The sequence below is a fragment of the Falco peregrinus genome, chromosome 13 (genome assembly GCF_023634155.1).
Source record: "Falco peregrinus isolate bFalPer1 chromosome 13, bFalPer1.pri, whole genome shotgun sequence".
Lineage (NCBI taxonomy): Eukaryota > Metazoa > Chordata > Aves > Falconiformes > Falconidae > Falco > Falco peregrinus.
Genome location: NC_073733.1, coordinates 15890707 through 15917239, shown reverse-complemented (window position 1 = coordinate 15917239; position 26533 = coordinate 15890707). Strand labels below are relative to the sequence as shown.

Genomic DNA, 26533 nt, shown 5'->3' with positions numbered 1-26533 from the left:
ATATCACAACTCCACCATAATCACAAATAGCAAAATCCACATAGTTTGGTGATGTAATCAGATTCTGCAGGTGGCTTTTGTATTAGCAGAGCCAACATACATGCGAGTAGATTTCCGTTCAGAGCTAGATGCTTTGCTAGATACTGTCATTTTGAATTGCCTTTTGGGCACTCTCCAGCCATGGAGAGTGAAGCTGTGAAAGCTATTACAAGCTACAAAATGCTTGTGCTTAAGCATTAGACAAGGAAAATGGTGCGGGTTCCGTATTAAATGTGTGGTGTTGCTTTTAGGGAATAGTGGCAGAGGAGGTTGATTAACAGTGTTTTCCTTTTGTAGCAGCAGATCTTAATTTTCCAGTGAATCAGACTGATCATAATTCTTAGAAATCAAGCAAAAGAAAGTTTTAGATATTTACTCTCTTGATCTTTGCAGGAGATGGCAATTCTGTATCATTTCACAGGAAGGTGTCATTACTGGCTACAGTATATCACAGCATAAGCGGTGGTACAGGGCTGTGAAAGTTTTTTCTTTCTGCAGTAATACAAGGAATTTTCTCTCCAGGTTTTTCAATATAAATACGTAATTGAGAAATCTTGAAAATATTTGAAATGTAATCTTGTGGGTCTGTTAACTCATCTCAGGTACTTAATAGGTACAAAGTTCTTCATTAATAGTGTCAGTATAATGCAAGAAATGGGAGCATCAACAAAAAGTTGATGAGACATATACACTGTCTCTGAAGGTAGAAGAATGGAATATGCTCGAGTCAGTCTTGACTAACAAAAAATGCAAGGAGGTACCATAATATATAGCAAGCTATATATATATATCTGCAGTAGCTCTACTCGGCTATCTAGGAACATCACATCACCTTCAATGATTTTGTAGCAGCACAATAATTCATCTAGCCATGTTCCCATTTAAGAAAGGTGAAATGATTAAAAATCCTAACTTCTCTGTCTTAGCAGTCTCTGTACTTAGTGCGCTGGAAAAAGAATTGCTGTTTCCCAGGAGAAAATGAAAGACCTTTTAAAATTTGGTGCTGGGAAAGACCCTGAATAGCCCACGCATATAAGAGACAAATGTCTATGTTGTTGATGTTGCAATTGTTGTTATAGAAACATATTAGAGAATAAAAATCAGTAAGTACAAACTTACTTTGACCACTTAGAATGGAATTGTAGAGGTCGATCTAAAAACCTAAATACTGCCAAGAACTAAAATCACATGTTTCTGAACAAATTTAATGCCAGATTTCTGAGAACAGAGCAGAGGCTGATGTCCTCGTTACAAACACAGTCTGTTCATTGGGTGGAAAAGACGCGTGATTTCATTGGGAGAGGGAGACCGTAACCCTAGGCAGGGTCGCAAAGCCCTCGCACGGCTGGCGCTGCGCCCCGCCAGGGCAAAACAAACCCGGCCCCGGACTGACCCGGTTAAGAACACACCGAGACATGTGCCCGCCGTCGGACTCGGCGCCACGCCCCCGCCCGACGCGACCCGACGCCCGGTGCTCATTGTCCCGTTTCAAACACACGCCCTGCCCCGCCAGCCAATCAGCGCGCGCTCCACGGCCGGAGGTTGTCGGGAGCCCACACGCCGCAGCGGCTGGGGCGCCGGCCCGATGCCGGCCTCGGGGGCATGCGCGGTGCCGGCGGGCGGGCTCAGGGCGCAGGCGCCGGGGAAGGCGGGCAGCGTTGCCTCCGCCCCGCGGTCCGCGCATGCGCGCTGCGCGGCGGCGGGCGCGGGGGGGTCTCCGGTCCGAGGCGCTCGCTCCCTCGCGGAGGCGGTGGCACCGGCGGCGCCACCGGTAGCGGAACCGCGCTCGGCGAGCTCGTCCGTCGGCGAGAGCGGGTGGGGGAAGGGGCTGCCCCCCGGGCCGCCCACGGCATGGGGCGCTGCTGGGGCCGCCCCCCTCGCCGGGCCCGGCGCGCCCCCGGACTCTGCCTGCGGCGCCGCCCGCGGGGCCTGTAGGGGCGGCCGCGCCGCGCCTGGCCGGGGGGAGCGGCGGCATGAGGAGCCGCGGCGGCCGCCGGCAGTGAATGGGCATCGCGGCGGAGCGGGAGGAGCCGGAGCCGCCGCTGCCGCGATGGCTCAGGAGAAAATGGAGCTGGACCTGGAGCTGCCACCGGGGAGCGCCGCGGCCCCGAGCGACGGGGGCGGCCTGAGGCGATCCAACAGCGCCCCCCTCATCCACGGGCTCAGGTGAGCGCGGCGCGGCCCGGCCCGCGGCGGCCCCGCAGCCCCGGCGGCGCCTGGGCCCGGCCCGGGGGGCCTCGGCTGCCCGCCGGGCCCTGCGCTGGGGAAGCGCGCCCAACCCCGCTGCGGGCCCTGCCCGGCCCCCCCCCCCGCTGGGGGCTGGAGGCCGCTGAACGTGCCCGTGGGTTCGGGGGGCGCTGGGGCCGGGCGGCGGGTTCCTTCGTGCCGCCGTCGGGCCGGTAGCGGGGAAGCGCCTGCCGGGTCCCGCAGGGCAGGCGGTGCTTCTGTGCGGGTAAAAAGGGCGTTTTCAGCGCCCTGGAGACGGGAGGCAGCGCTGGGTGGTTCAAGGAAAGCACACCTCACAGAGTTGTTCACAAAACTTTTTTTTTTTTTTTTGCCCCTCCAGTGACAACTCCCAGGTTTTTCAGCCCTACGTGTTGCGAACGCGCAGGAACAGTACGACAGTTATGAGCCGTCACAGTATGGTGAGGAATCTGAAGCATGTTTTGTTTACACCCAACAAGAAATAATTGCGCTGGAGAAATGAAGTTAAACTTGATTTGTATTTGCACTGAACATCCTAGCAAGCTTCCAGGCTGCAGAATACGCGGTTTTTCCCCCACCCTGCAACCTACAACAAAATAATTCTGGTGTATTAACTCTGTGTCCCCAAGAAGACAGCGGTGGCTTAAACTGTGTGTAATTCCCAGTATTAAGTTCAGTCTTAAAGTTAATTTGGACCCGACTGTGAGCTGGAAAATGCTGTCACAATTAAAAGTCGTGGAAGGGTGTTTTAAGCTGTTGTAAAAATGGAAGAGAGAGTCATTAGTCTTTGTTGACCTGTTTGTTCAACACTGTCACATTTTTTTTAAAGGCTGAATACTAAACATCAGAAAATGATTTAAAAAAGAGGAATTTATTTACTGAGTGATACTTTCTCTGTTACAGAAGTCTGGTAGTGTACAGTATTGCAGTTGTTTAACTTTTCAGAGATGTTACATTTGTTTTTTTCACCCTGTCCTTGTCACCTCAGGGATCTACATGCTCTTTTCCACTGAAATTTTTCTTTCTTGTCTGAGAGTAGTGTAGACTAGGTATTGCTTTTTTCAAAACCTGTAGAACTTAAAGTCCTGAAATGGGCTTCTTCTGTGTCTTCTATTATGTTCAGACTAAGCAAGATGAAATTTTAATTCCAGATCTTCTTTTATGAGATTTCTTAAAAATAAGGATGCAAAATTTTGGAGCTCAAGTCAGTAGGTGTTAAGAGTAGACACATGGGCATCTTGAGTGGGAACCGTTCGCACATTTGTATGTGATGGTAGCCAAAGTTCCAGAGGAATAGATGCATAAAATTGCATGCAATTAAACATTTGCAAAAGTAAAGTTTTAGGGATTGTTGTTCAAGGCTGAGCTGAAACACTGAGATTTCTACTCTGTAATAGCCAGCTGGCTGAGTAAGTTAGTACAGGAGTTTGTCATCTTACCCTAGGCAGTAGGGCATTGTATAATGTTTGTAGTTTCATTTATAATTATAATATCTCTCTTGTCTAAATGTCATATATAGCTGTTAGTATATTTGAGATGCTAAGCAGTATCTGCTTGCAAGTTTGAGATCCATGTCACTTACTGAGTGATAGAATGAATTTGTAAGTGGTAAAACAAGTCTTTTCTCTTGAAGGTCAATGTTTTCTTTTTGCAACATTGAGTCATCCACATGTAGTTGTACAGCTCATTTTTAATTCACTAAGAATGTATTTGATGGTAAATGGGATGTATGCAAGCTGTTGAGGTGTGATTTAATCACTGTAGTTGTCACTTTTTTTTTTCAGCTGTTGTCATCATCTCCTATTCGTATTCCTAGTAGCCGACTTCATCAGATCAGAAGGGTAAGTATAGTTTTTATCTGTATGTTTAGATACAGAGCGAAAAGTATTATATAATATTGAAGTACTTACATAATGGGAGTTTCTTTCCTATTGGGATTTTCAAGTACTAGAGGAAACAAATCTTTTTTTAAGACTTACTTTCAGTGAGATAGCATTCTTGCAAGGCTTATTGTTGTCAAGTTTAAACTACCTTGCATTTTTGAAGTCTTGTTTCATTCAAGAGAAATGGTGAGCTGGGCTGGTAGCAGTCTTTTCCTGGAGTGGTTCTGCTGTTCCTATTTCAATTCTAATGGCAAATTATTGAATCGCAAGGGTTATTCCAAGTATCGGTGATGAATCAAATGTTACAGGAAAACTTATGACATTTATCTCCTGCAGGAGGAAGGAGTGGATTTAATGAACAGAGAAACAGCACATGAAAGGTGAGTGTTACTGAAACAAGAGGATAAAATAGCCAGAGTTATCCTCTTTGTAGCTACTGATGGGGTTTTTTGTATTCTAGGGAAGTGCAAACAGCAATGCAGATAAGCCAGTCATGGGAGGAAAGCTTGAGCCTGGTAATCTCTTTATAGATGTTTCCTATTTAATTCTACTTTTACACTCAACTGACGAATTTAAGGGAAGGAGAGGAATTAACTGTGAAAATAATTTAAGAAGAACTTAAGTTCATCTGCTGTAGCTATTTTGTGCATTTGGTCTGGTCACTTTCCATTAAAAGGTTGTGCCTTGGATTCTAAGGTAATGTCCTGTGCCAGTGTTGAGTGTGAAACCTTGTATTTACAGAGTGACAATGACTTGGACAAGTCTGAGAAGTCTTCCTCTCCAAAGAGAATAGACTTCATTCCAGTTTCGCCTGCACCTTCACCTACAAGAGGAATAGGAAAGGTAGGATAAGTGAAATACCAAACTGAGAGAACATTTTAGAACTTTAGGCCCAGGTGAACCGTTGAAGACACACATAACTTCACAAATTGTTTGGAAGTTTAAAAAAAACCCAACCAAACAACAACAACAAACCCGAAACCCACTTTATATTGATTTCTGAGAATCAGATGCTTACCATCTTAGAGCTGCAGAGTTTAAGCAGTGTGTCTGTTCTGTCACACTGAGTGTTGTCAGTTGTTGATATCTGTGCAATGTTTGGACGGGTTAGGGTTCTGTTTCTAGGGAAGCTGGAAGAGGTTGTTAGAGTAATCAGATTAGCGCATGATCTCCAGCTGCTTAAGTTGGGGATGCTGGGGAAGAGGCGACAAAATGGCAGTGTATCTATCATATGTAGATTAAGAGTGTAGGTAAAGACCAGAAGCTGCAAATCTGCGTGGTGAGGAGGATGGTAGTATGTCCATCAGGGAAAGGAAGGCATGAGCTCACTGTGAGGGGTGACTGGGGCATGCTGAACTTGCCCTAAAGGCTGATGGCAGATGCTGAAGAAGAGGTGGATTTTAAACTACTTTTTCCAGTGAGGATTGGAAAACTGAAATGTAGCATAGAGAAACTGGCAACAGTGTTTAAAGATTGGCTGCTGCATCTTGTTTTCCTCCTCTTCTGTGGCCCTGCTTTTGTACTGCTACTGTTATATTGCATGCCTCTACTAGTATTGCTGCATGGAGCAGCCGCATACTAGCGCTGGGTAAATGTGCTCCCAATATAACACTGTTGCTGACAGCTGGTCCAGTACCTTTGGAATCTGACTGTAAAGACTTGACAAACATTTTTGTGCTTAGCTATGGGCATTCGTGGCTAAGCTCAAATTAGCTGCAGAACTGCAGAGCTCAATACTCTGGAATTCTGTGTTAAATTTTCAGGTCAGATGTATTTTGAGTAAACTTGTTTGTATAATAAGTTCCTTGAAAGAAGTAAGTCCTGAGGACTGTACTGCTACAGAAACAACTGTCTTGTTTGGAAAACAGTGTGTATTCAAATTTCATATTTCTTGTGCATTTGAATTTTCAGTTAATCTGAGCGGTATTGCATTAACCAGTACATTTTTTGCAAGTTAGGTTGTAATGCTTCTAAGATTGAATTTGGTCATCTCTGCCTTATTCTGTTACTAGCTTTTCTTTAATGGGCTGTTTTGTTTGGAGGGTGGGGTGAAACACCTGAGTAAAAGGAAATTCTGAAGCGTCTTGATGTGACTTTTTCTGCAGCAATGTTTTTCACCATCATTGCAAATGTTTGTGAGCAGTAATGGATTACCTCCAAGCCCTATTCCCAGTCCAACAAGGCGATTCTCCAAGTAAGTGACATCTGCAAGTAACAGGTATACATTGTCTTAAATTCCAAGGCTAGCACTAAGTTTAGTTAAATCTGATGTTCAGGCATTTTAATGCCTTTAGAGACTTTAGTTTTACAATAGCTGAAGTATTGCCACGTGAAAATGCTCTGAAAGTTCAGCCTTTACCAATGTTAGCTTTATGTGGGTGCTCTTTTAGGGGCCTGTGTCTTTAAGCTAGACTTGGTAACTTGTGGGGAAATTTCTAGGTACTTCAAATGAACTTTAACTCTGTCAGCATATTAATTCTATATAGATGTTACACACAATTTAGAAACGAGGATGTGACGCACTAAGGGAGGGAGAAAACCCTAGAAAGTTTACTGCAAATTTATGTGGCAGATAACAAGAGTACTGCCTATTAGAGCACGTTAGCTATGTATTTAGATTCCCTAAGCCTTCCAGTTGTGCAGGAATAGCTTTTAAAAAAGTGTGTTATATGTTGTGGTGGTGGTGATTCGATGCTAGGTATGGTGGTGTTCAGACTTGGAACCTTTACAGGCCTGATTGTGTATCAGTATTCTCTCTCTAGCAGGAGGAGTCAAAGTCCAATCAACTGTATCAGGCCCAGTGTTCTTGGCCCCATTAAAAGAAAAGGTATGTGTATCTACATTATCAGGTGGTTTAATATGGATGTCGTTTTGCAGCTGCATATACTTCTCTCTTCCATACTTTTTTGTTGTTGTTCTGTAAATATAATGCACGTGTATCCCCAGCGAGTTGGAAATTGCCAGCCATAACTAAAAATACAATGTAAAGTAGCTAGTCTAAAACACAAGAATGAAAAACGTTAAAAGCAGCTACTGCTTGAAAGAGGCAAACTTTGAAATGAAAAGCTTCAAATTAAATGTTACGAATATTCGTAAGCCCTGACATTCCTAAGAGTACCACTGTATGGTGCACACCCTTCAGATCATCTTAGGAATGTTGCTTATCGTGCAGTATCTCTAAACTTAGTCCTGAATGTTTGTTTTTACTCTGAAAGTTCAGAAGGTGAGTGTTTAGAGAAATTGAATGGATCAGTGCCCTTTCCTCCTGAAGGGGGAAAACTGCATTCTTTCCTGGAAGTATTCCATATTAAGGATATTCGAATTGCATCCCAGAACAAGTCTCCGTAGTAGGACCGTAGGACTGAAATATTTACAAGTGTGCCTCTAGCTATGCTTATTCTTTCTGAATATTTTTTTTAACTTGGGCATTCTTAACTGCACCAAAAGCATGCCTTTTTTTTTTTTACAAGACTTATATTTAGCCTTCAAGAAAAGCTACTGTTCGTTGGGGTTTTTTTAGGACTGCTTGTCCTGTCATATAAAAGAATGCTATCTAATTTATATTGTGTTAACAGGGGAGAGAGACCAGTTTTCTCATGGATGCCAATTCTGTCTTGGCTGTTACTGTCTATGAATTTTGGAGGCATTAAAAATTAAACAAAGAATTGAGCAAAATGGAAGTTTATCAAGCTCAATGATTAATAGGGAATAGGTATTCATACTGCATTGTTTTATATTAAACATTGTACAATAGACTTTACACAGATTGTGTGAAAACAGGGTGGGTAAAGGGCAGGCTTTCCTTGTCCTATCCAAGTGCTCTTATGGAGCATCTTTTACAAAGTGGAGATAGGAGTTTGCCTTTTTTTACTTGAAATAACAAGGAATATTCAAAATGTTCCTTAATTGTAAAACATCTAATCCATTTAAATGAACCTAATTTCTTTTCCTAAATACATAATCCTGTTTTCTGAATTTTAGCAGTAGCATTATGGTTTATATTCTACTGATATTACATGGTAACAAATTGACACTGTAATATGTGGGGGGAAGAAAGCAATGTGTTGAATAACGTTTCACTGCTCTAGGGAATTAATACTGGTGTGCACTGTGTTGTAGCAGTGCAGATTTGTCTTTGTGAAATTTCAAGTAGCAAAAGTTACCCAAGTTGTTGGTTTGGGTTTTCTTCATTTTTGTGTAAGAAAGTGATCTTATAAATGTTTTTTGCCCATTCTGCTTGATAGTTAGTCTGCTTGCCTGTTAGTCCTACCCTTCAAAGAAGGGAATGTATCCCTGTGGGATAAAGAAATAGGACATTTTGTGGAGTTATCAGTCTTCTATAAAATGAGTGGTAGTATAATTCTCTTGCGTAACATATTATAGCAAACCAGTATGTATTGATGCTTAACCTCTGTCAGCTTTTCAAACTGATGCCACAACTGCTGTGAAGTGTAGGAAAAAGCCAGAACATTTATTTCCATTTCATACGTTTTTTGTTGCCAAACTAAAAATTAAAATATACTGTAGCTGAGAGGGTTTCCTTTTTTTTTTTTAAGCTTGTTATTGGCAAGTTCATGATATTTCCAAATGTTTCTATTGTACAGAAGCTATTCATGAGCTAGCTCATTCTCAGGGCAGATTATACTAAACATATTATATGAATTCTCCCCATCACGTTTAATCTTTTAATGTCAGTAGGTGATTAGAGGTACAAAGATGGTCTGATCCTGACGAGTAAGTGGAAATGCATACACATGCCAAATCTAATCTTCTCAGCTTTTCTGTAAAAGTGTACATATGTATTGGAATTTGTTGTACACAGGAGGGTGAAACTGTGAACCCGTCCAGCATTCCTGTTTTCATAATCACTATGAATTTTAATCTCTGTATTTTGGATCATGTCAGTTGCCTCATCTCAGCTGCTTACTTAAAATTAAGTCATAGTAATTAGTTTGCTTTAGATTATTTTGTCTGATTGTAGTCCAAGTAGCAAGTGCCTAGTTTTATGTCTTTGAAATCATTGTAGTCCCTCAGATGCTGGTGAAGCATTAGTTAAATTAAGGACAGACTGGATGGTTAAACAACAGCTAGCGTCAAATTAATGACTTACCCAAGTGCTCGGTTGGCTGAATCAGAGGACTTACGTTACAAATGTAACCTTGCTCTGTTGTGGGACAAACCTCTCTTTTACAATAGACAAATATTAAATGGACATTCCAGAGACTCAAGTGAGTTTGATTATTTGCACTATTTTCCTTAGGTGAAATGGAAACTGAAAGTCAGCCAAAGAGACTTTTTCAAGGAACAACCAACATGCTTTCTCCAGATGTTACACATCTGACAGATCTCAGTTCATGGTAAAATATTTCATGTGCCCTGAAATACCAAGAACAGGGAATGTGCATTTATCACAATCTTTCTTGTTTTGTGGGGTTGTTTTTTTCCCAGAAAAAAATACATTTGCTGTTAGCTTGCATATGCATATTACTGGGAACTATTCCTGTGGTAGTGTAGTGTGACAATGTTCCTGCTCATTTGATTGGTTCTTCCTGAGCAGATTCTAGCCTAGATTTTGTGTATCAAAGCTTTTCTACTTAATATTATTGTTACAAAACTCTGTTGGTTCATAAGCAAAGTTACTTTGCCTTAAAGATGCTTCATCGTTGCGGTGTGTTGTAGGCAGTGGTAATATAGTATCTGTGGTACTTACCTGAATATTCAGAAAATGTATGTTTGAACAGTTACTGCAGTTAACTAGTTCATGTGGTTATATTCATGATTTTTTAGCGTTATAGTTTGTTTCCTTTCTGTACTAGGATCATAAAAAGCTGAATTGTCTTTTATGTCAAGAGACAGATACTAAGTGTTCTAAAATAACAACTCTGTTAATATAATTTCGATTTGCCTACAGACTTGAAACTGCCTAGAAATACTTTTTTTTTGGTGTTGCTTCTAGCTAAATTGCAAAAGCATCAAGTTATGTGCCCTCTGGAATCTTGTATCAAGACTTTAAAACGCAAACACAGGAATTCCTTACCTACAAAGGAAAAATAGGTTTCAAAATCTTGCTTTGAGTGGTGCAACGTTAAAGAACATACTAGCTAATTAACGACATCTTTGCTGCATTGCTGATTAGATTCTTATTATTCCTTTTCTATAACCTTTTAAGGTTACTTTTCTCATTAGTTGTCACCTCCTTTCTATGACTGATGAAAATCACAGTCGTAATTTATTCTGCATGTTAAAAAAATAAATAAATTCTGCTCCTTATTCCCATAAAGAGCATGAATATATATATAACATGCTACAGAAAACAAGGAGTCTTCAGGGCTGCCAGTCTTGCAGTAAAGACTGAGTGGTAGTATATGTCTCCTACATTTTCTCTACAAAAACGTAGGTGTGTTAGCTTTACACAAAGGCGTCATGCCCATGTTTCTAAATAACCTTTTCCTTTTTCCCCAGCCTCTCTTCAGATATTCTTGATGGGAGTAGCAGCAGTGTTGGCTCTTCCTCTGATTCACTGACTAAAGGCAGCATAACCACAGAGTCTCCAGTAACGTGCTCAAACTCATGCTCTTCATTCATTCTGATGGACGATCTCTCACCTAAGTGACTTAAGTTCTGAGTCAGTGTCTGGCTGTGCTGTTCCCTTACTGTACACTTGTACAGAGAAACGAACTCTGATCCTTGAACCATTAACACGAGGATTATTAAAAGGAAAAATTATTGTAACTGTAATCCTTGGCGACTTTCCAGTGATTTTGATTTATCCATTTAATGAACATTGTAGACCATATTAATGTCTGGTTTTGCAAATTTATTTTTTAAACAAGATGTCTGCTCAGATTATACTAACTTTCTGCTTTCAGGAACTTGCATACACTTTTTGAGTCTGAGAATAGGTATCTACCTATTAGTATTGCAATTTTTAGGAAAATATTTATATCATTATCGTGGTCACTATGTCTAGGGAAATAATTTGGTTTGGAAGGATTTGAAAATACTGATTTATTCTCTGGCACTTACACCACTGAGTAAAACTGTTCTCATTGCTTTTTTCAGTCACTAGCCTCAAATTCTCTTACGGAAGGGAGAAAAAACTTCTTAGTGCTGCTAGTCGTTTTTGTTACAGAAGACCACAGTGGTGTGGAAATCTCACACTCAGATTAAAAAAAAAAAAAACCACAAAACCATCCCACAACAAAATTAACTAATGACTGGCACTTTTGCCATCAGTGAAGAAATAATAATGCTCTACGAACATGATGAAAACAGCTGCATAGTTCTCTCCCCAGATCCTTTATCCTACAGATTGTATGAAATAAGGTCAATATTCAGGAAGATTTGGCCAAGGAAAATTAATCCACGCCTTGATCTAAGACATACAGTGCAGATAACTAAGTTATTTAAACTACTGTGTAGGAGAACCGTGTATGGCGCCATCGATGTCTCCTGTGGCATTGAGGTCATAGGTATTTTTGTGCCTTAGGGGACATTGTTACAAAATTATGGAATGTAAACCAGAGGGGTGGGTGGGAAAAAGTCCTTTGTGTACAGCTTGTTTATAGAGTGCTTACCAGAATCTGTCGTCGATGCTGCTTTCCTTAGTGTTCCTTTCCAAGGTGTGTGCTCCGTTGCAAGGTGCTGTGGGCAGTGGCAACTCCGCTGTGACGCGGCAGCCAAAGTAATACCCTTTGCAGCTGCTGTGTGCGGTGTTTGTGTCTTTGTTGGTCATGAGCAGGGCAAACAGCTAAGCAAACATTGGATTTCTAAGGAGAGATTTAAAAGTTGGGATTGAATACGAACTCTGCAAATTGTTTGGCTAAGGAGTGATGTTTGAGCTATGAGTAGTTGATACAGTACCTTGGTCGGTCTGAGGTAAGACAATAGATATTTTACTTTTTAAAGACTTTAACGGGGCAAAATAAATCCGTTTGTAATCTACTGTGTTATGCTATTTATTATTTATAACTATGTAAAAAGTCTGTGGTGATGAATTATAGTATTTTTTTATGATTGAATAAGTTTTTTATGTTCAGTAATTGCTGGCTGGTTTGTATTTAATACGCAACATTGTCTGCCAGAATCATAAGCTTCCATTTTTGAATGTTTGTAACATAAATGCTTTTGTTACCTAAAAGTACAACTTCTGATCTTTCTGAAAGAAAATAGCACTGAATTTAAAGATTATGTGCTTTAAAAGTGAGCACAATCTCTGACAATACTGTCTGGCTAAAAAGGGGAGGAGGAGAACCATAGGTGGGGTTTTTTTTGTTGTTGTTCTGAAGAAGCTGTTGAGTTTCCAGAAGACGTGTACATACCAGATTATTTTTAAAAGTGTTTCCATTAAATTGCAAGAATTACCATAATGGGCCAACAGTGGCACTAGTATTTGTATTACCATTTTCACCTGTGGAGCATTAGTTCCCCACCTCAAATAAATGTGCATATTGTAAAATATTGTCCATTGGTGCCATTTTTAAATGAGCTCTACGGTATTGAATGTTAATTTTATTTGTATATGCACAGTGCTATTTCTTGAATTTTTGATGTCTTAAATCGCTTAATTATTTTTTTATTCATGCTTGTATCTTCTCTGCCTTCTCGATGCTAAAAGGCGGCTGCTTTTACAGTTGCAAAATATTGATAAACAGTATGTGATAAAATTCAACCTGTTACCTGTGCCCCAGTTTCATGATACTGTGCTTTTATTGGTACTGTGATTTAGAAATCTGAACAAGGGGTGGCAGAAGGGGGAAACCTATTGCATGCTTTCTTAAAACTGAGAAGAGCATAGCTATTGCTTATTTTTGGCTGACTTACCTGTACAATTGATGTATTCCAGATTTGTTTGTTAGTGGAGAGTCTTATATAAGTGCTGGCCTTTGTAAACATTAGAATGTAAGCTTCATAAAGCGAACGCACAAATGCTCACTCTTGTTACAGCATTTTTTTAGTGTTTGGGCTGTTCTTCGCTCTTCAGAAGACATGGCTCTTTTTATAAAATATATACGTAATACACACGCATACACTGTGTCTGTTGTTTCAGAATGAATGTCACTGTGTAACGTAGTAGGTCCCACCGAGGACCACGTTCTGTTTCGCGCCCATAGCTGTAAGACCACTTGTTTATTGTAAAACTTAAGGTTTCTAAGACTGATAGCTGATACTTGCACTTAACTGCATGTGAGTTGCTGCTGCTTACAGACTCGATCCTTACGGCAATGTAAAGGCTAGTACAGCATACTCTGACTAAGACTGAAGTCGCGTTTCTGGGTTTGTCAACTGTCTTGTCTGTAACAAATTAGGTTCCAGGTTGGGGAAGAAGGCCAGCTGGTGCTGGTAGTCGGCTTTAATATGTAACTATTGACACACTTAATAACTGGGTTTTTTTATGATTTCACCAGACGGACTTGTGCTGAATTGCCATGATGAGTGTCTGAGAGCTCCTGTCTTCCCTCCCCCTCTTTTTTTTTTTTTTTTTTAATAATGAGGAAGTATTAATGCATATCTATGGCTGAGAATCACCAGTGGTGACTTACTTTTAATGTTGTAACTGTTGAGAAGAAAGTTAAAATACCAGCAAATACCAGCGTAATTCAAGCAGCATTTTAGACGGACTATTTTTAATATGTTAATTAGCACAGCGTTATGAAGTTGGTCTTTGTATGGTTCATTGACTAGCACTGCCTTTAGATCATATCCAAAGCACGCTGAATCCTCAATTCGTGGGCTTAAAATGCTGGAAGGATTTTACCAATGGTTTAGAAAAATGTGTGTGTCAGCTGTGGAACTGTGTATGTTTTGATAATATCAAGTGTTCTCAATCGGGAAATGGATCACAGTATGCATGTTTCATTCTCCTTCATTGAATTTCAAATTGGGGATCATGGGCCCGAAAGCCTGTATTCAAGGGGCTGTTTTTCTGACTGTATGTGATTAAATACTTTCTCCTACAATGGAAGTAATTAAACTGTCAGTGGGTGAGGATGTAAATCTGAGTCCTGCAGACTTTATTGGAAAACTCATTCTTGAAATGCACATGGAAAGCTATACTGTATAAAAACAGTAAAGTGGGATATTTTTTTTTTTAAAGTCATGATAAAAATAGAGCACTCATTTTAACAACTCAAAATGCTAAATGGAAAATTAAAATGCAAAATTTTAAATGTAAGACTTCAGCTTGGCACGTTTAGACAGAACCATGTTGGGAGCTGTACGCAGAGGTTAACTAGAGCAGGCTTAGGCAGATTTGGAGCTCTCGTATTCTGGTGGACAAACACAACAGACTAGCCTTGGGAAATTAATTTTTGTGAATATTCACATTCTTATCTGGAGACCCTGCTAATATATTGTGAGACAACAAAGACGAGAACTTGTTTTTCCTGGAGGAATTGCATCTGCATATAATCTTCTCGGTAACTTCATAATAAAAAAAGCTTTGCATTAATATGGGTTCAAATATTTCATGAAGTCATAGGACTGTTTCATTTGCTTTTTTGGAGTAAAGGCCAAGAAATATTTTTGGAGCTATACAAACTGCCTCTTGTAGTCCAAGGCTATTATATAAATGGCAACTGGCCATCGTAAGTGGCAAGGGACTTTGCCTACCATTCAACATTTCAGGCTCTCTTGAGATCTGTTAAGTAATCCTTAGCAAATTTGGTGATTGATGTAAGATGGGTCACTGAAGGTACCACATGACCCAGTGAGAAGGATGTAGTAACTAGCTCCTTTAACTATAAATTAGAATTTTAGCCCTGAATGTAGACCTAGCTTATCCAACTAATTTTCAAATGAAAAATGAGTTTTTTTCAAGCAACTGAGACTTTGATGAGGGTCTGCACTGTTTGGACTTGGAGGAAAAGACTCCTTGCTGGCAAGCCTAGGACAGTTTTGCTCAATCCATCCCCAGAAGAGCAAGCCATGCTTACCAGTCAAAATGAGAGTAGCAGCTCTCTCCATTTTGGCCGTCTTCGGGGAGGGCAGGGAGTTGGCGGTTGGGTCTCCTTCAGGGCTGATTATCTAATTCATGGCTAGGACCTTCGTCATCAGGCTGAAATCAAACGTAGATGTTGTTTTAGGGCAAGTCTGTTTTTTGAGGGAGTAAACAGGCTGCAGAGCTGGTTTAAGCATGACAGCCTGGGTTTGCTCCTGCTGTGGATGGAGAGTTCATGTAGGCAGGTTATAGCGACTGGGCTGCGGGCTCGGCGCTGCCATTCCCATAAATACAAATGCACACAACTTCCACTTTCAACTTGTTTGTGTACCTCAAGGCTATCCTTTTATTAGTGTACTGGGCACTTAACGGAAGTCTCTTGTTTCAATCCAAACCGTTTTGCATTAAAGCTGCTTTTTATTACTTGCTTTTAGATCTTAAAGCCTTTTGATATGGGGCCTATTGGGCTTTGGGTTTGAGTCTTGCCTCTGATTAGCATGCCAGGGCCAACATTTTCTTTTTAAACCTGGAGCGATTTGTTTTGTTCTTGCATTTTAAAGTTTGGGGATGCGGAGGAGGTAGGTTCTTGCCATTAGTAAAGAATGCATGTTAGTTTTGGTGATTGCAAAAGCTGATGGGGTTTTAGAAGAAATAGGACCTGAAAACACAGAACAAAGAAATACTGATTTTTAGCAAACCAATTTGGCTGGTTTGATACGAGGCTTGATTTTTTTAAAGGCAGGCAAGAGTCTTTTGAACATATCATTGGTAACAGCAGCAAAATCCAATATGCTTTCACCTTCAAACACTTCTCCTTACTGTAAAGGACCTACTACTGAAAGACCACAAGTTCTGCTCACCCCCAACGAAGAGGGCATGGTCTATCTCCGTCTCTGAAAAGTCTGCAGCAACAGTCCCCTGTGATTCCACAGGCCTGTCGGTGACATCAGACTGTCTAGCAGTTCCATTTCTGTCCAAAAAGCATAATTTTATACCATACGATAATGCTTATACCTTTAGTTTCCCTTATTTCTGAGGGCCATGAGATTTTTACATTTTATACAAATGCAATTATTATTTGCTGTTAATTACTGTAGGTTGACTGTCTTACTAAACAGCTGCAATAAAATTCCTGATGGACTTTGTGTGTCTCTCATTTTGGGGTATAATGTAGTTCTGGATTTTTGATTATTTTTCCGATAATGCAATGTGTATTTTCTGGAAAAATTATCCATTGTGTTTTAATTCTGCAAGGCATTTGGATATAGTTTATGCAGAAGTAACTCCTCTTTAACAACATGAGTCAAATGAATCTTGAAGACAATGACTTGCGTTTGTTTTTTCAGAAGTTGACTGGTTTAACCCTTGCATCACCTGAAGACAACTATATTCTGCTCAGTCCCCACATTTTTGAATGTTTACCAAAGTAAAGTAAGTTGGCAGAAGCGCCAGGCTGTTATTTGTATGGGGGTAGTTTATAAAGCAGATTATGAAAACCCTATTGTGCTTGAACAAAAAGATTTTCCTTGCCCCAAATAATTTGCAATTTAAATTTGTCATGAGAACTGTGATGGTTTATCAATGCGATGCATGGTCAACAATTTTTTCGGTATGAAAAAGTTAGGATCTGTAATATGCAGGTAGGAAGCAGGTTGTATCAAAAACTATGGGCCAAAGTAAAATAAAGAATGTAACTAAAGTTAATTAGTCCACAATCTAAATGTTGGATCTGACCTCTGACAAAGCAAACCCTTTGCTCTACAAGCTCCTAAAATTTTGAAGAAATTCAACTACTGCCATGAACTTGACAGCTCAGTCTCAACCCTAGCTACTTATGACCAGAACCTCCAAGAATTTGGAAGAGAAGTCAATGTGGAAGGTGGAGCTAGAATTAAAATGCCTGTGTGCCTATGATGTGTGAGTATTGGTTTGAAAAATGATGCAGCAAACAAAGTACAGTGAGTTGGGACAAACGTGCTTTAAATAAGAGCTGGGGATGTCCTACGTATAGTACGTGTAACATCCTGCTTGTGTGCAAGAACAGGCTGTGAAAGAAACAGCTTTGTGTGGGAGAAGCAACATCAAAGAGCCTGAAAGAACTAGTATTGTAATAGGAAACATTTGCTTTTTGAGGACTGTTACTGCTGCTGGTCACTTCTTTTTCTTTTTTTTTTTTTTTTTTCTCTTTTGTCCCCTCATTTCCGCCCCCCCCCCCCGTATTAAAAGACAGCAGTGCAAGGCAGCATGGGTTGGGTGGGCCAGATGGGCAGCAAGGAGGGTTACAGAGGGATAGCTGAGTTTGTGTGGGCTTTAACAGCTTCCCTCCTGCCCCTTTGACACTGAGTTTGCATCAGCCATGAAGATTATAGCTGCACTTGTTGGCCAACCAAAGCAAGGCTGGACGCTCAACTTCTTGTTGATACTGAACGGGATTGCCAGCTTCCATCAAACGCATCCTAGACACGGTGGGTGGGCAAAGCTTTTCATGGGGGGAGAGGGGAACTGAGGGTGTAGGAGATGTCCAAAAGATGCCCAAAAAGCTCTGGGAGCAGTGGGAGTGCATGGGGGACCTGGTGGGACAAGAGCCTGTAGACAGCACCGTAGCGGAGCAGGAGGAGGAATGTCACCAAGCAGGAAGGAGATGGCATGGCATGGCATGGCAGCAAGTGCATGCAGGGCGTGCAGGAATCACTGGTTTTCCTGCGCAGCGTCACTGGTTGCCTGTGTTGCCAGCAGAAGGCTCGTGCTGAGGGCGAAGGGCTGCGGCACAGCTGTACGCAGACAGCAAGCCAGCCATGCCACAGCCACGTCTTACGGCTCGTGCTTACTGGGGTTCATCAGGTGTTTTTGGAGAGTAGCTGAAGTTTTCCAGCCTTTGCACGAACAACAAGGAGCGCAGTGCATATAGGGCTTGGGATGAGCGTAAGTGCCGGCACAGGCGCGACACACATCTGGTTGGGTGCTTTGGACCAGATGTGGGATGTTAATGGGGATGTTAACGGGGATCTGGGTGACCACAGGATGGCGTCTCGTGGCTTGCAAAGCACAGAACGGTGTTTAACGAGCCCCGGTAACACTGGCCGAAGTGTGTCTGAACTGTTCATCCTGAGGCTCTTATTGCTAGAAATTTCTAATCTTTTCTTCCCTTTCGCTCACAGCGTAACCTCTTGCTTTCAAAGCAAGTGCGAACTTTCCAGAGCAAGGTTTGGACTTCATTGTACTAATAACGTTAATACTGATTTAAAAAAAAAAAAAAAAAAAAAAAAAAAGGCGGATGCTCTTGGGTCCTAAGAATAACACAGTCCTGTGCTAGAGGAGACTTTGACCAAATTTCCTGACCACATGAAATGAATGAATAGGCCCCACTCACAGCAAGAGAGATTTTCTAGGGGTATATCGCATATCGGCTGTGCTCCCAGCCCCGTGAAGCCTTTCAGAAGCACGCTGTGGCACATTTCAGTTGATTTTAGGGAATTGCAGCGTACACGCCGGGTTTTCCCCCCGCGGTGCTGATGCTGCAGCGTTGCCATCCGATCGTCCGTGGGAAGCACCTTTCTGTTCCAGCTGGTGTGGGCTGTAGCAGAAATACCTGTGTCCTGGGGGATTTGCGGCGGCAGACCTGTGTCCTGGGGGATTTACGGTGGCAGACCTGAGTCCTGGGGGATTTACGGTGGCTTCAGCTTCATGACCTGCAGCACAAGGGGAACATCTGCCTGTGCAGAGTGTCCAGCCACACAGCCCTGCTCCGCTGCTGTGTCCAGGTGGGTGCATGGGCAAGGCTGGCTAGAACGTGCCTTGGTGCCTGCTGCTGCTTTTGGACATACGTTGGGTTCTTTACTGAAACCCAAGATGCAAAAATAAGCAAGCGCCAGCCTTGGGCTGTGCATTGGAGAGCTGCCTGCAGGGTTACAGCATGGGTCTGGGGAGGTCCCACCGCTGCCCCTCTGGCTCTGCGCTCTAACCCAGCCCAGCAAGGAGGTCGGGGAAGATGGATGAGCCTGATCTCCTTCACGGAGCACTTGGAGATCTCTACAGGGTGGGTGCTGTGCAAGGGCTGGGTGCTATCACCACCACCATTGCTGGGAATCCTGGTTTGGCCCCCGCAGCAGCCACTGGCCCTGTTGTGCCTGTGCTGCACATAGTTTTGACTGGAGCTGGGAGCGGTTTCTCTGCTCTTTCATAGTTTGCCTTCTCCTTCGCACGTCTCCAGCAGGAAGTGCAGATTCAGCAGGCATTGTGTGCCTCAGCAGCCTGCCAGCTGCCTCGCTGGAGCTAATTCACAATTCAAGTCACTCCTGATAAGTTTGCAAACAATGTGCAGTGATTTCTGAGCTAGATAGCAGCTGAGCCGAGCTCCTCCGTCTCCAGTCTGTCAGCTGAATGAAGCCGTGCATGTACTTCGTAAAGCTTGTGGGTCAAACCTGCTCATAACGTTTTGTGCTGCTGTGACACTTCATAATTTTCTTATTTGTTTAGGAATAATTTTAAGCGAATGTCATCATTATTATCAAAATTCTTTTAATAATTTAAGGCACAAAGGGGGCGTATGGTTAGTGCTGGTTTAATACAAGCTAGGAATTGAACCCAGGACTTCAGACTTGCTGTTTCTTTGATCACTGGATAATTCTCTTACCCCCTTTATAACACACTAAAGCAGCCTGGGAATAACTCCAGTGAAAACAAGAGCAACACTTTTTTTTAATGCTAACTTGATGTGGCAGCCACTGAAGGCGTGAGCTGCGGAGCCAGCCCGGAGGGAGCGACTCCGCACTCGTGGCTCATCAGCCCCGGCAGGAAACAGCGGGTCAAAGTTAGAAGGAACTTACTTAAAAGCTAAAGAGTGAGTGGTGCAACAAGCACTGGGAGAAGGCATGGTTCGGTAGCCAGCAGGGTAGCTCGGGATTCTCAGTCTCAGTCCTTATTCCACTTGCTCTCTGCTGGTTCACATCTGTTTCACCAGAGAGGTGCCAAGGTGATGATCCATCAGGTAAGGATTCATAGGTGAGACTGCACAGCTCTCTCTGAAAAATGGAGCCGGCACAGAACCCACACTGTTTAATCTTCCTCGGTATGTTTTTACGAAACGAAATCCTCATGACTTTATATCTCAGCTTGGCAGATACTACTTTTTTCAGATGTTGTAAGGTCAGTAGTCGCAAGTGTAGCAGCCTAGAACTGCAGGATGGGTCCGACCGTTTCGTGCAAAAATTGGTACAATGCAGTGACAGAAGTAGGAATATCTATTGCTGCTGCCAGATGACAGCAGGGTTTGTTCATAGGTAAGCCTGCGGCAGCTCACCTGGGTGCACTTTCCAAAGGGCGTGGGGTCACATCATGGGCAGACTTAGGTTTTGAAGTGCATTTGTCACTGTGCCATACGATGGGTTGGGGTTTTTTCTACTCCTTCTTTAGTATTGGAATTGGAAATTCAAGTTGGAGAAATGTGAAAGCAATTGGGCCTAATCCATTCCTGTTGTTACTCCTTTTGTTTTCACTGGAGTTACTCCAAAGCTGAATTCAGCATATGATGAACAACTTGTTCTCCAAAGCTGGAACTTAGGGGAGAAGGTTTCAGGGATGATCACGCAACTCTGAGGCTCCTTCTCAAACAGCTGAAGCTCCCACAAGAGGGACAATATATGGTGAGTTCAGGTTATTGAATTTAGTACAACGTTCTAGTAATAAGCCCTCTAGTCATAATAAGACATTATTATCCATTAGAACAATTACTTGAATGAAACCCAACTGCTAGCTCACTTAGATTGGATGGAAAAATCCATGCTGTTGATCTCAATTCCAGTTCGCTGAAGAGATACTAACCACAAGCAAATGATAAATGGTTCTGAGCCTGCTAATCCTCTTCTCGCTTCCCTTTCCTCTCACCTCTTCTGGAGCCAGCTCCTCCAGGGTTGCCACTCAGGAAATGTTGCCTGCTTTTCAGGCGCTGATGATCTCGGCTGCAGCCCAGGAAAGGAAAGCCTCCAAAGAGGTTACAAACCTGTTTTGGTTAGATGGAAAAAGGAGATAAGCTATGGAGGAGCTGCACATTACCAGCTGGGGACTAGGTGGAGGTTGTTTGGGTTTGGGTTTTTGCGGGAAGGGGGATATTTCTGTTAAGGATGAGGATGAAACTCTTCACAGATCTGCGAGAATGAACCACTCTTCGCTGCTGGTGAATTCCTCCTGTGTTCCTGTGAGCTGTTGGAGGGGTCATGGCAGGCACAAGATCCCCATGGTAAAATTAAGCTTTTCTTTCTTGGAGAAATAACCATTACTGTCTCTCTGGCTCACTCCATTTCATTTACTTTCTAAATAACTCAGATCACAAAGGGCTCCAGGAGGGGTGCAGCGCTTGCAAAGAAAAGGCCTGGATGATTTTCTCCATTTAAGAAAGTCTTGTGAAAGTTGTGCTTCCTGCTCTTGCCCGGAGAAGAGGATTTATAACAGATGCTCCTGTAATCTTCACCGTGTGTGATTTGGAGGGTGGAGGATGCACCAAGCTTGCTGTGCTTGGGAGACCAGAGTAGCTTTCTGCTGAACAACGTGAGTCCTGTCTGACTAATGGAACATTTCTCTGTCCCAGAGCCCAGCTGACACCAAGGCAGGAGACCCCCTTCTCATACGAGCTCTCACACGTTGGGGCCTGTCTCCTCTGCAGCTCTGCTCAGGCAGCTTTCAGTGCCACAGCCACGGCATCCTTGGTCTTGCTGAGGCTGAGCACGTCTCTGTTACCCTTTGGATAACATCTTCCTCCTCCTCTACTTTGCTTCTGACCCAAGGAGTGTCTGCTAGCTGCTCTCCCTACTGCTGCTCCTCCCAGACCCACTCTGTTTGAGCAATCCAAGCTGCAGGTGGTACCACCACAGCCAGCTGCCCTGACTGCCAGGGGTGGCACCGAACATGCTAAGAATAGAAAAAGCATTATAGGAAGGGGCATTTACAGCATTTATCATTGCTAACTGGAAATAGAGCAAGCACTTCCCTAACATATTAGCTGATCCACAGGGTAAAATATTTTCTTCAACAGTTACATACTTAGTAAGCAGGGAGGAAGAGCCCTTCGCTTTTAAAACCAAAACAAAGCAACTTCCAGTCTTAGTTATTCCTCTCCACAACAGAAAATGCACCACTAATAAGCTGATCAGTGTAATGGTCAGTAAGATGCTGCTTTGCTTAGATCTGAGGAGGCTTTAGGGAGAAGGCAAAAAAATTAACATATTCCACACAGTTACTGACCTCAAGGCTCAGCGGAACAAACACCAGATAGCCAAGGAAAACAGAAAGAATAGTTAAAATCTTACAAACCACAGCGCAGAGGGATTATCACACCAAACTTTGGTTAAAGTTCACATAGTGAAGAGGATCTCTGTCTTCCAAGGAACTACAGCTCCTACTGTTTGTCAGGCACGATGGTCCAAGGCATAAGCACTTCCCTAACTTTACTTGGTCATCAAGAGCACTGTAATTTGGACCAAGACTTTTGGAAGGCTTCAACACTAAACCAAGCATTTTATCGCCCAGCTTAAGCACAGGAGAGGAGGGGGTCTATTTTCCCTTCTGTGGTTGTTTGTCTGCAAGGCACCCAAACACAATGTAAATGTCTGGATTTATACAACTTGGGTTTGATGGAGTTCAAAGGCGAGACCTGCTCAGCCTCCTGGTCGCAAACATCTGAGAGCCCAGCACGAGGTAAGACCTTAGGCTTGTGCCTCCAGCCCTGCTGCTCTCATACTTTTTCTCCTATTTGGGTTTTTGCTTCACTTCCCTTCAAGCATTTGGCTCTAGGAGCTGGGCATCTCATTTTTCACTTTGAACCTCTGTTCCTTCTAGCTGGGAGCTGCACATCCTAAGAGTTTGGAAACTAGAAGATTTATTAAAAAAAAAAAAAAAAAAAAAAAGTTGTCAAAACTACATTGTCTTAATTCCTGGAGGAGATGGATTGTAACTCATGTTCTTGAATACTGTTGTTAGGTGTTTGGCCCATTTCTCCTGTAAGCTAAATATTATTTTTTTTGCCCTAGAAGTATTTGCCTAAGGACTTTCTTCTATTCCCAGGTTAGCAGCAACGCCTGTGGAAAAAGACTAACTGCTTCTTTAAAAACTGAATCAAATCTGGATGGACGACATAGATAAGCAACCTGGTGTGGAGGGTTGGTGGGGGTGTTCTGGATGGCTTATTCCCCCTCAAGTGACACAATCCCACACTATACTTGTTTAATTCAGACATAAAATATCCTGAAACGGGGAAGCTTGGGTTCTGGGTTCAGCTGTGAGAGCTGAATATCACTTTCCAGAGGGGTGTCTGTGCCCCTCCTTGAACAAAACCACCATTCAAGGCCATCAAGGCACCAGGTTTCTGTGATGCTGTCCTTGAGCCCCACCAATGCTCCCTGTCCCTGGGGGGCTGTGACCAGCCGGTTTGGGGGCTGTTTGTCAGACACGGCTGCAGAGGCTGCTGGAAAAGAACACATCCAGAGGTGCACCTCTGGGCCAGGCCCTGGCAAGTGCTGTGGGTTTCCCCCCCCCCGCCTTGAACTTTGCTGAAATGCATGGCCATACTTCAGGACCTTCAAGGACTGTTTCTCTAATCTCCCCAGAAGGATTACTGCTGCTGGAAATCATGAGGGCTTGGACTAGCTATCAACTTTATCAGGAAAGCTTTCCGGCCAAGCTAGTAAGAGCTTTGCTAAGCGGGAATCTTGGGTTGAAGCTGCTCTTCTCATATTTCACAGATGGCCTCAATGAATGATTTACTAGGAGAGTAAAAGATTAGCCAGATTCCTCCAACGGCATCTTGAGTCGTATAAAGCACTGGGTTTTATTGGGGCCTAGGCGATTCCTAATTCTTTAGCCTTGTTCGACTGTTTTACAGTGACTAATTGCCCCGCGATCTCTTCCCTGGGAATCAGGTGTCTCCTGGTGAGGAACCCAGGCTCCTCGCACGAGCCTGAACAGCCGCGCCAGCAAAGGCTTCCCCATAGGGTCAGGTACCTGAAGACCACAAGACATCATGTCTCTAGTTGTATTTTATCGGAGAGGTTAGTATGCTTCTGGGAGGGAGATGGTAAAGGGAATACTTGAAACACGCATTGAGGCATTTCCATAAAATCATCAAAAGCTTTGCAGCATCTTCCTATGGAGAAGAGCCATTGCTGGAGAGTTCACGCAAGCAGTGGTTTGGGTATGGCAAACCCCCTTGCTTTAATGTTGTAGCTGGTCTCCAGAGCTTGGGTGAGCTCTTCTGTGGGGAAGGAGATTACCCCATGTTTGCCTGTTACGGAGTTTCTCACGTTTTTCTCTTTTCCACTTGGCAGCCAGAGCTCCGTCTCTGACTCTCTATGGCAATTCCTACAGAGTTTGGCTGTTTTGAAGGACTGCAGTACTGATTTAGACATCCAAATTGGAAAAGCAGGGTTTAAAGTGGACCTACTTTTTCCTTTAGTGAAGCTTGTTAAAGATCTTCATTAAATTATTTACCCGTGGTCTCACAAGATCAACAGATCTTTTCATTTAATCATTTGCATGACTTCCATTGTGTCCAATGAATAAAAAACCATTCGTAAGATAGCTAAAGGGCTTGCAGGGATGGGTTGCCCATCACTATCGATACACGAAGTGTACACGCCATAAAGCAGCACGGGCATGTGCTGATCTCATGTAAACAGGCTTTGGTTTATAGCAGTCAGAGATGAGAGCTCTGAGACTCACCGGGGGAATCAACCCCTAGCAGAAATGTTTAAAATATTTGAGGTTTAGCCAAGAGGCTAAGAAAAGCGGGGTTTGTTTCTTCCTTTTCCTCTGCTGTGATCTCCTCACATACAACACTAAAAGCTACGTAAGAAACGGGGATGAGAAGAAACAGCCCTGTCGGTCTTGTCCCCAAGGTGTCAAAAGAGGTCGAAGATGCTCAGTCTGCCCCAGAAGTACAGGGACAATGGAATTTGCTACTTCTCTGATTTTTGCATCACCATTTATATGTATAAATTGGGGCTGAACCTACTGCCCAGCGGTCCCTTTTGGTTGAGCCTATGGCGTAAACAGAAGCAGCCCCCAGGGTCCCCTTGATAAAAGCCTTCCCACCGCAGTCCTTCAAGGCTGAAGTTTTGCCACAAGCGATAGCTGGGTAAGGGAAGCGTTATAAAAGCCCAGGAACGCAAAATTCTCTCTTTTTCTCAGTGAAGGTAGAAATAAAACGTGTGTGCGAGTTTCCAGGATAAAACATAATCTACCATCCGTTGTGTCTGGTATAAATGAACTGTGCGTTGGCATCTGTTGTATGTACAATTTTTCAAGCATATCAGTTAGCAGAGGAGATCCTGCATCATTTCTTTTGAAACCACTATGTCCTCCCCATAACGCAATTGACCTGCAGGAACAAAATATTACAATTAAACACCACTTTAAAAGCAAATGTGACCCTTTGATGTTTTTTTTTTAAAAAGACAGTATTTGTCAAGCCTATGTTTATGAGGACAGCACCAAATCTCGGAGGATTACTCACCACGGCAATTTTTGAGGGTATTAAGTCGCTCACCCAGCTTTTATCCATGGACTGCCAGACCAGGGGGATCCCTGGGGTTGCCTGGGTGTGATCTCCTGTCAGTGACCATCGAAGGTCTCAGAGCCCTGCAAGATCTCATCAAAGACTGTGCCTCCACTTCTCATTGCCAGGCAGATGGGGCTATCGATAAGGGTTTGAAAAGGCTCAGTCAAAAGATGGAGCAATTAACAGGAAGAATTCAGAATCAAGAGAAGAGACATAAGTTTCCTTGATTTTTTGAATATCGCTCTCATTGGTTTTAGATGTACAGTCTTTTTGTCAGATGCACCAAATGGGCACCTGGGATCCTGACATCCTACCCCGAAAAGGTGTCAGGCTGTGATTCCAGCTGGTTTTTGCTGTGCATCCCACCATGTTTGTGTGTTGGGAAGTCTGTGCTGGCAGTGATGGGGCAGCTGTGCAATATACTGCCATAAAACGTTCCTCTTGCGACTCTGTCTTGCTTTTTATTCTGTTACTGCCAATGCAACAGCGGATCTGCTCCTGCAGAAAGGGCAGTTCTCTGCGTGCTGCCCTCAGCCACACAGAGCCTGAGGATACCCTCTTTCTAAAACCAAACAGGAATCAGGAAGATGTAATGAGCTAAAAAGGAAATGAAATTGCTAATGAATTTATGAGATTACTTGAAATGCTGATTTCTCATCAATTTTTTGTCTGCTTTGTCAGGGTCCCGTCTGAGCAGGACCAGGAGCGCACGAGGAGGGTTGCCCAGCGGCAGAGACAAGGCTAAGAAAGAAAACAGCTGTGATCCCTTTTTGGAGCATTTGTTCTTATTCATCCCCTTAGATGTATTCCAATGTAAATAAGCTTTCAGATCACTTTACAAAGTGATTGCTAAGCGGGACAGAGGAGAAGGTATGCTGTAATGTAGTAATTTCTGTCTTTTCTCTTTATTTTCCCGCTTGG

The 26533-nt window shown here is 43.0% G+C and overlaps 2 protein-coding genes and 1 non-coding gene across 5 annotated transcripts in view; 2 read left to right on the top strand and 1 right to left on the bottom strand.

The window, feature by feature from the left end:
• The window catches only part of LOC101912667 (P2R1A-PPP2R2A-interacting phosphatase regulator 1), a 180471-nt gene that overhangs the window by 18401 nt on the left and 135537 nt on the right, over nucleotides 1-26533 (bottom strand). The gene's annotated exons all lie outside the window — the stretch shown is intronic.
• PABIR2 (PABIR family member 2) lies at nucleotides 1736-13154 on the top strand. Of its 3 annotated transcripts, none has more exons than XM_055817864.1 (10): nucleotides 1736-2205; nucleotides 2606-2684; nucleotides 4029-4085; nucleotides 4464-4507; nucleotides 4588-4642; nucleotides 4869-4970; nucleotides 6233-6321; nucleotides 6876-6954; nucleotides 9388-9484; nucleotides 10590-10728. In XM_055817864.1, exons 1-9 carry the CDS (start codon nucleotides 2090-2092, stop codon nucleotides 9466-9468), a joined length of 702 nt encoding a protein of 233 aa, XP_055673839.1. In that variant the 5' UTR covers nucleotides 1736-2089; the 3' UTR covers nucleotides 9469-9484; nucleotides 10590-10728. The 3 variants fall into 3 exon arrangements, with proteins under 3 accessions (XP_055673839.1, XP_055673838.1, XP_055673837.1); XM_055817863.1 differs by having other exon boundaries at nucleotides 1738-2205; nucleotides 6893-6954; nucleotides 10590-13154; XM_055817862.1 differs by having other exon boundaries at nucleotides 1743-2205; nucleotides 6890-6954; nucleotides 10590-13154.
• On the top strand, nucleotides 10362-10507 carry LOC114010894 (small nucleolar RNA U109). Its single transcript, XR_003552587.2, has one exon. It is a non-coding gene; the product is annotated as a small nucleolar RNA U109 (small nucleolar RNA).

What these genes read in the sequence shown, in the direction of transcription:
- PABIR2 (XM_055817862.1), top strand. Translation starts at nt 2,090, where the DNA reads ATGGCTCAGGAGAAAATGGAGCTGGACCTGGAGCTGCCACCGGGGAGC. An exon ending in CCAACAAGGCGATTCTCCAA is followed by an intron (nt 6,322 to 6,889) that starts GTAAGTGACATC and finishes TTCTCTCTCTAG; the next exon opens with CAGGAGGAGTCAAAGTCCAA. An exon ending in TGGCCCCATTAAAAGAAAAG is followed by an intron (nt 6,955 to 9,387) that starts GTATGTGTATCT and finishes TATTTTCCTTAG; the next exon opens with GTGAAATGGAAACTGAAAGT.